General features: G+C 38.8%; 1 protein-coding gene across 3 annotated transcripts in view; it reads right to left on the minus strand.

Moving 5' to 3' along the window:
* The window catches only part of MTFR2 (mitochondrial fission regulator 2), a 36,579-nt gene that overhangs the window by 21,359 nt on the left and 2,758 nt on the right, over positions 1–12,462 (minus strand). For 2 of the 3 annotated variants that reach the window (XM_075087731.1, XM_075087729.1), the window contains 4 exons: positions 11,051–11,268; positions 9,626–9,926; positions 7,135–7,321; positions 5,342–6,157 (listed from right to left, as the gene is read on the minus strand). In XM_075087731.1, coding sequence (XP_074943832.1) covers positions 6,059–6,157; positions 7,135–7,321; positions 9,626–9,926; positions 11,051–11,268 — 805 coding nt within the window. In that variant the 3' untranslated portion in view covers positions 5,342–6,058. Of the gene's footprint in view, positions 1–5,341; positions 6,158–7,134; positions 7,322–9,625; positions 9,927–11,050; positions 11,269–12,462 lie in introns of those variants that run through there. The other variant, XM_075087730.1, reaches the window with a different exon arrangement.

Below are 12,462 nucleotides of genomic sequence, written 5' to 3' on the forward strand. Positions count from 1 at the left end.
CGGACCACAAGCCCGTGGACAAGTAGAAAAAATGAATCACATGATAAAACAACAAATAGCAAAGACATGCCAGGAAGCAAGCCTCTATTGGTACCAAGCGCTACCTATTGCGCTACTCCGAATATGTGTAAAACATAGGGCTAAAGAAATTTGAGCCCTTTTGAGATATTATATGGAAGACCATATCAGGCTAAGTACCAAGGAGAGGATTTGAACCAGTTAGGAGATCATTACTTAGGAAATTATGTTATATCCTTAGGAAAACAATTGGAAAAGATTAATAAAAGTGTTTTGGGAACCAGGGCCAAAGGATTAGATCATCCAATCCACCCATTTAGCCCTGGAGATTGGGTTTATGTTAAGAATTTTTCAGGTAATCTGCTGGGAGAGAAGTGAATTGACCTTACCAGGTGTTGCTGACCACCTTCACTGCAATCAAGATTCAAAACTATAAAAAATTTGCAGATGGAGGTGTCATCCCTTAGTAAAGTTGTGTTGCAAAATCAAATGGCATTAGATTTATTGACTGCGAAAGAAGGGGGCGTATGCATTATCGTTAATACCAGCTGCTGTGCATATATCAATAAAAGATAAGCACATGGAAGCAGATCTGAATGCACTTTGGGAAGAAACATAAATATTCCATGACATATCTCTAGATGACACTTCATCAGGGTTTTGAGATTTGTGGGGTAAATTGACTTCTTGGCTTCCTAATTTAAGATGGTTAAAAAAATTATTCATTGGATTGGTCATGCTAATGATTCTAAGAATGGTTTTTTTTGTGTCTCAGATGTTTTCTCTGGTGTTGTTGAAATTCAGCTGAGACATACAGCAATTGGAAAAGAAATAAGATTAGACACCAAGTGGAAACAGGGAAATATTTTACTTGGGCCCTTGAAAAGGATGAATTATTATGAAATTTGCAAACAAACATAAAACGCTTCTATAATAGTCTCTGCTTGAGACTTAGTCAACTCTTATAGCGAGGACTGTAGCGGGTAAGCTACAAGTCCTCAAACAGAAAAGGAGGGATTGATAGAGTTAGAACTGTTATGACTCAAACTTGTTACTAATGTTGACGACAATGCTGTACAGAAAAAAAAAGCTGCATTTTCTCACTTAGAATTATAATAATAATGACTTGTATCTTAAAACAACTGAAAGTTATTAAATCAAATCATGCCATTGACTGAGGGCAGTATGAATGTCAAATTTTCAATTGTTTCTCTCATTACAGTGGGCTGATACTGCCCATTTTGACCACTAGAAAACTTCAGGAAGGCTTCATTTTTCCTATGTGTGTTTCAGCCAAGTCACAGCAGTATGTTAAGCATTGGAATAGAATCTGCAAACTACTCAAATTTCACACGGGCAGGCAACAACAATGCTCTGAAGTATCATACACAATTAATTGATTATTCAGATAAAGCTAGAAGGTAATACAGATGTAGCTGAAGTCACTCGCTGTGAAAAACATATTGGTAGGTCACACGGGGACCTGTTCTGAGAACCTGGTACAGGAATCGGTATCATGAATGGCTGCCGGCTACCTACTATCACTGGCAAACAGATCTCAGATAAAGCAGAAGCGAAATCTGGCTGCAAACCTTACTGACACTGGGACACCAGTTGCTTGGATAGTCATGCCTGCAGGACTTACTTTCCCTAAGGCTTCTGACCAGTAACTCAAAGGCTAACTTGTTTAGCAGGTTCCCTTTGTCAGTTAGGCTCCTGCAGGAGCCCCATATATAACTTTACTATTTACATAGGACTAAAGAACAACGTAATTAGTTCCTGAAAAGAAGAATAGACCGAGGCAGTGAATTCTGTTGCATATTCTCCGCTGTGCCTTTCTCAGTCTCTGTACCTGTACCTACACGTACAGCCAGACGGGTCCCAAACTCTGCACCTACATAGAGACAGACATGACAGATTATATATTAATTATCCCTTACAAGTAGTGAGTAGCTGGACAGGTCTGGTATATTACAGGAGTTTGTCAGCAAACAGCGATATTCTGACAGTTCAGGTCCTTATATTTATTAGTCCTTGCAATGGTAGAGAACTCAAATCTCTTAGGATCTCCTAGGGAAAAATCCTTAAAAGTGCTTTTAAGCAACTACATTGTACTTTTCCTTCTAGCCCTATTTACCCAAAATATTTGAAACATTTATTCTTGTTCAATTTTATCAATTGAAAAACTAGATATACTATACATATTTCATAGTCTTTCTAGTGCAAAAAACAAAACCACCTTTCATTCCAGAGACCTCTCCAGCAACTCCTGAAGGAAGACATCCTGCCCAAAAATTCATCAGGAGGGGTAGGAGAATAAGCTTTCCAGACTTCTTCAGCGACAAGAATAAGAAGGCACAACATTTCACAAGATTGTTCCAGCAGGCTGTGGCTGTGCAGCCCCTCTGCGATCCCAGCACAAGCCCTGTTGTGTTGTTATCTTAGTCATAACAACTAAGGCAATCTGTCTCCTGTCTGAACTGTACATCAGGTCCACCCTGAGATGTCAGCATAAGCCCTATATTACTGTCATCTTGGTCATAACGACTTGGGCACAAGGCAGTCTCTGCCCACACCTGGGCCATCTGCTCCCTGACTTGTGTACCAGAATTATGGCCACAATGTAAAGTATTGACCAAAGCCAATCATCTCAACCCCATAACTAGTGATCCAAGAGGGAGACCCTTTGAGCTCTCCAGGACCGCAGCAGGCTGCATGACTCTGTATTTCCCCCTGGGCTGGGACGCCTTTTAGGGTAGATTTCACAAGGCCTGCAGGATCGCCTGCTGACAATTTCGCGAGGACTCAAAGGCCTGATTTTGCAAGGTTTGCCGGCCTTGCACTGATGAGTGCCAGCACATAAAAGTGAGTAATTTATGAAACTCACGAAAAGGGAAATTTTATTCACAGGTTAACCTTGGGGGGTGGGGGTGCAATCTGACTATTACATATATCTCATTCCTACTCACATAAACCATTGACCAAGTCTGAGACTAAGATTGGACCTAGCCACACGTAGACTTCTCTCTGAAAGGAGTTCAGAAAGCAAGAGGGTCTATTCCTACCCTTGTGACTCAAGGGGAGGGTCTTCCTTATCCCCTGCCTCCACTATCCCTCTTAATCATTCTAGCTCGAGTATACCTCAATTTTCCTTTGTGCAATTCTATGTAAGTCATAAAGATTCGAGAAGGGCAAGGTTCACTAAGTTGCTATGTCGATTGTAAAAAATTCCAAACTGATGTTTTAAATTGGCTAATACTGTTAAGAGTTACACAGCCTAATACTGTGATCTATCTCAAAAATACTAATAAATCTTGAATTGCTAACTTAAGCTGTGTAACAGTCATATTCCCGACAATTTGGCATAATCAGCAGGATAAACAAGGTTGTGTTTGTGACAGTTTGGTGTAGCCGGCCATATCCACAAACCTGCATTTGCGACACAGACCAACAGAGCGTTCGTGTTCCCGAGTCTCCTCCTCCCCCACCATATTGCTACTGCATCTCTAAGAGTTGCATTATCATTGAGCAATTCAGTCAGGGACCTTCTGTAAACAAGGTTATTTGTAGGGAAACAGGGCATGGATTCTAGGTGGGCATGGATAACCTTAGAGAATCTCAAGTTGCTTCCAAGTTGTTGATACAGGATGTTTTAGTCAAAGAAAACAAGATGACAAAGTCACGTTTCCATCAGTTCTGAAAGGGAGAAAAATCTCTGCAATGGGTGCTAACCCTCTCATTACTAAATATCACAAAGTTTTGCAACCTCTTAGTACTGAAAACTGTCAGATGTTACCAGATGCCACCCACAGACTTCTCAAGGTATACCAGGGCTCAATGCCTAACTTAATTTGTATTTGGAACTACATAAAACAAAGAATCTGTTCTCATAACACGTAGGTGGTACATAGTTAAAAAGAAGTCATATGGTCCACGTCTTATTCTTTTCCCTAAAGAAGTGGATCAGCTATACAAACTAGATTACCGCACAATTCACATCAGATTGACCCAAAAAATCAGAGATAGTACCCAACAACCTGAAGGGTCACACAGCTCACTAAAATTTGCAGATGCTTCTGGTGTCTAACACTAGATGCTTGGTTTAAGAGGTACTAATAAATTTCTGAGAGAATTCTCTTCCAAAATGAAGATACTTTCAATACAAAATTGCCACTGCAAAATGCCCCTGTAGGCCAAACTTGTAGTTAAATGATGAACTCCAGAGAGAACAGAAAAACACATACAAAAAGAGTCCAAAACAATAGTTCTTCCTGAAGAGAAGAAACTGCCAGTCACATACAGGAAGGAGCAAAGAGAGAAGACATTTGTATTCAGGGCTTTGCAGATTAATTCAGTCTCTCACAGCAAGAATTCCACCTTCACGTTTGTCAGTCACAAGAGAAAGGCCACAAACCCCAAGATCCCCTGGATCTGCAAATGCCGATATAACACAGGAGGTAACCTTCTCCACCTCACCACACTGCAGACACTGAGCAAAAGGGAGCTGATTCACAGGCTTTATGCTCCCCAGGGCTCACCTGCCTACATACTCTCTTCTGCAGGTACTGCATGGGCTTCTTTCACTGTTGCTCGTTGCTGCCATAGTGCTTCAGAGACCAGAGCAGCAGACAAAAGACAATAGGGAGCTTTGACAGAAGAGGGTAAGACTGCTACGTAGAGGGCCAAGCTGGCTATTCTGTATGGATTGCATAGCAGCTGTCAAGTTCAGGTAGAGAATGCATCGAATGCGTATTTTGGAAGTGGAAAGAAAGGGAAGGTCAAACTGTTACAGACTGAGAAATGGGCGAACACGATAAAGTTCAATAATTAAGTTCAGAAAAAAAATCTCAAAGACAATTTTAGAAGCATAAAATAACAAGTCACTTAAGCTCCAGTTTGTCAAAAAGGTAACTTCTAAAGGTAAAACAGGTCCGTGGGATTTGCACAGAATTTCTTACAACTGTGCAAATAAGACTCAGCAGTAAGAAGGAATCCAGCTGCCAGTCTACTCTGTGGAAGCAGGCAAGGAAATAGAAGACACACAGGATATACAAGGGACACATTCCACAGTCTAAACAATAGGATTTTGGTTTTATAGATCAGCATCAATACACAAGAGATCAAGTGAAGGCAGCTATTGTAAGCAGCGGATCGTAATAAATTTGTAAATAAGGGACTCTGTCATCCAGTACTCTGGCAGGAGAAATGTAAGCTCTATTTTAATTCATTTTAGATAATACAATTTAAGAAGTTGTCTAATAAGGTCAGCTCTTAAGATACAAAAAAGGTTAGTTTGCAACACAAAATGTCACTACCACGCTCATCTGTGAAGTAAAGAAAATTTTATTTTATAAACTCTTGTGAACAAAACAGACTTCATATGGAGAAGCCAAGGAAGGAGTTAATGTTTATTTACATATGGAATTTATCTCTCTACAAAGTCTTTTTATCTCAGAACACAACTCCCCCATATTATAGGCATTTAACGGACAACTTGCAGTTTACTTCCTCCAGCACAAATTTTCACAAACCTAAAAGTTTACCTACTGACCCCAAATAAGTTAGAATACTGTTTACACATGGAATATGGAGTTGCATCAGCAAACTGCAAAGAAAACGGAGGTAACTATACCATTCTAATGAAACAGTATTAGCTACCATTAATTATATACAATCAGTTATATATAACACAGCAACAAGAAGTTTACACTACTTTTACACTGAAGTGCAAACAGAGTGCACACCTCAGCTGCCACACCAGTAATTATTTTTCCTTCACACACGCTTATTTCTTGCATTTCCCAGGTTTCAAACACAGTGCTTCATAGTAATAAACACCTTTTTTTTGGTTGTGTGCATCACGTTCACAAGTTTGGCTGCTGGGAAGCTAAAGGAAGAGGCAGTTTTACAAACCCTACAACCCAAACTTCAACAGCATAGGAAAGACATGTTCTAGAAAACATTACAGCACCTTACAGCAGTTTCAAAGTAGACCCACCACTTACACACACTATGAAGTTTCCTCAGAAGTCTCCATCAGTTAAATATGCGCTCTCGCTTTCCACGTTGATACCTGCTTAATTTCATCAGTTCTTATGAGGCTAGATTTTGCATTTGGCTTCAGACTGCAACGTCCAACCTGGGGGGGGCAAGGATGGAATTAAACAAAATTATACCCAAGACAACTGAATGAAAAGATGTTTACAGTAAAGACAGTTTGGAAGAGTTGTTGCGCTTCTCTTAACATAGGAAGAATAAAATAGTAAGCCTGTGCATTTGCTTTAAGCACATTTATTCTTCAAAACGCTCAAGGATAAACAATTAGAGGCTTGATTACAGGCTTATGAGATTATTCTGCTTCAACCAGAAAAAGCCCATCGTTCTGTACATGCTGGCCTTAAGCAGTCTCTCTTCTAGGACTTTATAATTCAGTTATTAGATCATGGAACAAAAGCTATTCCATAAATAAGCTGTTCCAGGATCTAACCTTGATCTTTGTATCCAGAATCAGGTATGTCAGCTACGCAACTCAATGGTCTGCAGCATCCAACATACAAGCTGGCTGTTTTTAACAAGTTTCTAATTTTATCTTTGGAAAAAAGAAAGAAGTCAACAGGGAAATTTATTAAGATTACACCAGAGTTGTTGACTCACTACAGTCTGTAAAATATATGCTACATTTCGTTTGCAAAATCCTTGTGGCAACTGAAATGTAAAAAACAACCAACAAACCAAAAACAAAAAACACACAACAAACCAAAACACCACCCCCAAACAACACTTTAGCTGGAAACAGAAACACACACCTTAGTTACCTGCCAAGCAGGTAACCACACATATAAGCAGCAGCCTTCAAAGAATGTCTAGATTTCTATGTTTTGTATTATTCCCCTCCATTAGGCTAGCAAATGTCACAGTCCAAATCTTTACCTCACTCTTAAGATATAAAGACAGAATTGCTAAGCAGAGAGACTTAAGTTGCAAAAAAGCAACTGCCTAGGCTGATAGCTTAAAAACATCGTAGAGGAGTTGCAGACTCACAAAAACCCTGCAGCTCTCCACAAAAATGGCAGTCACTTCAAGAATACAAAAACCCATTCATATATAAAAACATACCAGTGGGATCTCTGGACTAGAAAATGGGGAGCTATCAAAAGATCGATTTTCTTTGTCCACGGAATCATCATCTTCATAATTTTTATGTGCAAATTTCTGCTTTAGTGCTTGAGTTAGTAGAGCAACTGGATCCCAATCTGCACTTTGCCTCTTTCTGGGTCTAGAAAGAGGAGTACCTCCAGGCGACCTACAAAAAGAAAAAAACTACTGACTCCTACCGTTAATCCTGTGCTGAGTGACCCAAAATCTAGAGATGCAACTTTTGTATACACCCTACCCTGTAAGTCCCCGATTACACAAAGAAGGCTGCTAATGTTATTTCACAGCAATTCAAACAGGGCTAATACAAGTACACCCAACAACTTGTCAGCCAGATTCTTAGCCTGAAAATACAACTTGATGCTGTTCCATAAAGAAAAACAGCAGTAAATAAACACGAAGACAAATAACAAGAACAATGAGGGGGAAACAAAAGGCAAAACATGTCGCTTTCATACCGGGCCTCATTTATAAGTTTTGTTATGGCATGTTACTGGGAATCCCTCACTAACATATTTCATAACCACTGTGAATGTAACTTGATTTAAACTTCATTAATTTTAAGTTTGGAACAGTGTGCCTTTCTGTGGTCTCACGAGAAAGAATAAACTTTAAAAAACCCTCAGAGTAATTATATTTAAAGAAAACAACCACTTTGTTTAAGTCAAATATGCAGACAGGTGACCATGAAGCCCCATTTATAAACCAGACTTGAACTCAAGTTTCATTATCAACAAAAATCATCATCAGATTTGGCACAAAGGCTTCAAAGAGTTTTTCCCTCCAAGCAAGTATCTGACCATCCAAATATGAAAATTTTATAAGCAAAAATTAAAAAGTAGAGTTTATAATTCAATTTAGAAAAAAATCAGAGTCAAAAGACAGCAGAGATATAAGATCAAAACAGCACCTGCACACCAAAACCTAACATAAATGTGGAAATCAGTGACCCGCCAAGAAAATAACTCATCAGAAAGGCTTCCTAACCATTGGGGGTGGGGGCAGTGGCAGGGGGAAATCTAGATATAGTCACGCTTCTGCTAGTAAAGTGCTAGCCCCACGACAATGAATTGTACCTATTAATGCACACTGACAGCACTGAGCTCAAAGTCTGGCAGTTACAGTATATACCATTTAACATGAAGCCTGAGAGGACCGAGTTCACCCTTCCTACAAAATCAAGCTGTTAGAGCACTTGCCCAATGTGTAAGCTAATGGTAGAAACTGGAATCTTCAGGCTCTCAACTTCTCAGAAGACAGGTCTTCCCTTTCCAGTGCACACATTAAACTACTGTCAGACTGCTGCCTGAAAGATTACAGCAATTTTGATCATCGTTACTCCCTCTAACAACATAAATTCCTTATTCCGTTAAGTTCTACCTTCAGAATACAGGTAGATGCCTAAATCCAGAAGGCATTTCGGAAGCACACCTGTTACTTCCTATTAATTATGCCCCTGCTCAACACAACGATGTTAAAACTGTCAACCTGAACATTTCACTTTCTTCATTCACCATACATGGAATTACATGGAAGAAAATATACATAAGGAAACAAGTTTACCTAAGTGCACTTGATATTTTCTTTATTTACTGTGAAAATGTCATCAAAAGGGTAAAGATATGCTTTAGAGTTGCATATAGATAATTTGCCCAAGACTCGTGCTAGTTGTTTTCAGGGATAAAGCTCACAGTTAAGAAAATGCTGAAACAAGAATGCAATGAGTTTGGTAAGTGACATTCTTCCCACGTTAAGAGTGCCAAATATTCATTATAGGCTCAGACGTTCTTATGTACTTTTTCAACTCCAGAAGTTCAGAAAAGACATCTGACAACCCCTATTACACCTAGCAGAGCAGAGCAACACTGACCCTAAGAGGTACTACAGTCTTCAGTAACGCATTTTTGTAGAATGTTGACTGTGCTTAACATCAGAACAGTAGACCATCAAAAATATTTATAATCCAACTGCACTACTGAAATACAAATTTACAAAACATTTTCAGTAAAAGATAGAGTATATATTTTCTTTAACACTTCAAAGCTAGGACCAGAATACTTTGGTTATGTTAAGAGTAGTTTTCCAACGATTCCCCAAGGATTTGTCTTTTCCACAGTGAATCCAAAAAGTTTATTTGTTCAGATCAATTTTCTGTGACTGTGTAGGAAACTTTGTAAGCCATCTCCAGAGGGCACCCCAACCTGAGCTTTGTATACTAAAGCAGGAGACCAGTTTTAAATGCTGTGATATTCAGCATGTTTTAAATGCATCTAAAAGCCACGTCACAAGTATCTTACATTCCAAGCTGCGAACTCTGAAGCTGCCAACTTCATTTAATGAGCAGCTACTGCTGACAAACTTATGTTTCACACTGGTGTTCTCTGGTGCTACTTAAGTGTTGTGATGCTTACGTAGTCTTGGATTACTCAGACACACATTCAATTACACCTACCTCTCAACAGCTCGCAGCTGAACTTTGTTTAGGTCTTTCAAAACATCCATCATACTAGGAACGTTCTTTGTCCTCTGGTGATCAGCGCTATCAGCTGTAGTTGAACCACTGCTTCTTGCAGCACGACGTTGTTTTATAAGTTCAGTTGCTGAATTACTAGCATCAACACCAGGTGGTACACCAGAAGGAAGTGGAGGAGGTGAAGGAATCACAAAGTGATTGTGAGAGACGGACAATGGCGTAGAAGTCATAGCTGGCACTGGGTAAAATCCATCTGGAGTGCTAAATGTTTTAAAGGCTTCTGTATGTAGTTATAAAAGAAAAGTAGAGATTTTATTTTTAGTCAGTGTACCTTCACAATTAACAATATTAGGCAACATCTAGGATGATTCAGTTTTAAGTCAAGACAAGAGAGCCCTCTTAATGCACTTTTACACACCTCACACATTATCCCACACAAGAATTATATTTAAAAGAAAAAACATTTTCTATTTCAAAGCCACAGATTCAGAACACATGAAATAATGCATCTGAGGTGTCTTGTGCTTCCCTGATTTTCTCCACTGCGTCTTCAGTCCAAGCACCAGATAAATCAGCAAAGGAGCACTGCAACAGCAGAGCAGCCTGCTACTACATACAGCCCTCAACAGTCTGAATGTTAGAATATCCCACACAAAGCAAAAGCAAAGATAACCACAAAACACTTCAAACAGACTACAATACTGAGTGCAATGAAGAAGAGGCAAAGAAAGAGCCAACAGAACATGTAAATGAAGCACAGAGGTGCCTGAACTACTGTTTAAGTTCACTTGGCACAACGCACACAAATGTAACTCCCTAACACCAGTTCAAATGTTTCAACAATCACAGCATAAGGCAGTCTGTCAAGACCTCAAAACTTCTCTTTTGTTTTTTTTTGGGGGGTGGGGGGGAAGGAAGAGGGAATAAATAAAAAAAAATAAATCACAAGATAGCTGGTCTCCAATATGAACTTCAGTCTTTGATATTATAGTGGCTATTGGACACATCTGTTGTGGCATTTGTTTTTGTTAAAGTCCAAATCTGACTTCCTTAGAATACCTATTTTAAATCCATTATTTTGATAATTTGTCAGAAACAGTACAAAAATCAAAAGCAATAATTAATAGTCTGTAACTTTTTAAAGCAGTAATTGGCATCCTATGGATAGTGTTGTTACTAAGCTCCTTCACAAACACGAAAATGAGTATTCAAAGTTGGCAAACAGGCCATGAAAAAGTGGGGGGTGGCATGAAATACTGAAAACAGAATACTATATTCTGTAAATTTTGTTGGTGTAACTTCAGCTAGAGATGTTCTCTATCAACATTAGACATGGCAAACTGTGAACAGGAATACTGCAGCAAAAAAAGGAAAATCTGGTTTGCAGCAAATCAAAGGGCTTACGTGGCGGAATGCTTCCCAGTGTCTGCGCTGAAACAATCGCAGCAATCTGAGCACGAAGAAAGGTTAGCTCGTCCTCAAGTGCAGAAATTTTCTGGAGTGCTGCTTGATTAACAAGACTGTCTTTCCGTGTACTGTTTTTTGAAACACTTTGTACTGAATCTATAGATGGCTGTAGGTCATGATAATCTGTACTTTTTTCTTTCCTTCGTAATTCAGTCCTAGAAAGCAACAAAAGACGGTTTCAAAAGGCTCAGCCAGCAGTGGAAATCTCAAAACTTACTCATTGTCTGTTCAAGCAAGTTATCGCCATTCAGCAAGACACAAATTTGCAAACTATTTAAGAAAACTTTGAAGTTTTAACTACTCATAACCTTAAAAATATTTTACGTCTTCCTTTGCTCAAGTATGATGCAGATCCTTGAAAAGTCATAATAAAAAATAGTTTACTCAGGGGTAGATTATACATCATAAGGTCATGATGTAGGATTGATCTGTTGTTATTCAGTAACTATTTGACTAACACCATAAAAGTGTCTCTCCCTCCTCCCTACCTGAAACAGTAGGTATGGAAGGCAAGAAGAGTCAAGTAATAACAGTCTCTTAATTAGGCTTCACACATTTTAGTCGTTTATCAAACTGCAAGATGAACACTGCAAGCAGCAAAGAATTTGCAATCTTTCAGAAAATATACTGGAAAATAATAATGAATTTTAAATACACACAGAATAAGAACCTCATCTTCTGTAAGCTACACTGAACACAGATTGAATTAGGAAATTGTGCTACAAGTCTCAGGTTTTAATTTTAAAAGTTGTTTCAAGTCTGTGGCTGCAGAAATAACCTTAAGATATAGAATGAGTGTAAACCCAAACTACCAGAACCCCATTATGAAACAAAGGAATAAATAAAGTAAATTTAATTTCCTTAAGATGTACTAAGTTTTGTTTGAAACAAAACCAGACCTTTTCCCTTATATTAATCATCCTTTCACTTCAAAACAGACCTGCAGCATTGCATTCTGATTTGCCAAAAAACCTTGCCTTTCACACTTGCTCAGAAGGAAAAGATATCAGTTAGAATACTTGTTCTTGAAAAACATCCCACAGAGCCAGGAGAGGAGGAGGAAAGAATGAAAACAACAAAAGAACGAACTTGCATGGACCTGTGAATCAGACCAGTTAAAGAAAGGCGTAAGCAAGACAACACAGGCCACAGTTCCTTTTAACATTCTTACTCCTCCAGTATTTTAGAGCTGCTGCAAAAAACACCCTCCCATAATTCAACAGTAACGTATCAGGAATCATAAGATGAAACAAATTTACCAAAACTTCTCTAATAAAAAAATGTGTCATTTCATCAGTTTCTTGTCATTTCATTACCAGCAAGCAGCACAAAGATCACAGACAAACACA

Source organism: Phalacrocorax aristotelis, chromosome 3, assembly GCF_949628215.1.
Source record: "Phalacrocorax aristotelis chromosome 3, bGulAri2.1, whole genome shotgun sequence".
NCBI classification, from domain to species: domain Eukaryota; kingdom Metazoa; phylum Chordata; class Aves; order Suliformes; family Phalacrocoracidae; genus Phalacrocorax; species Phalacrocorax aristotelis.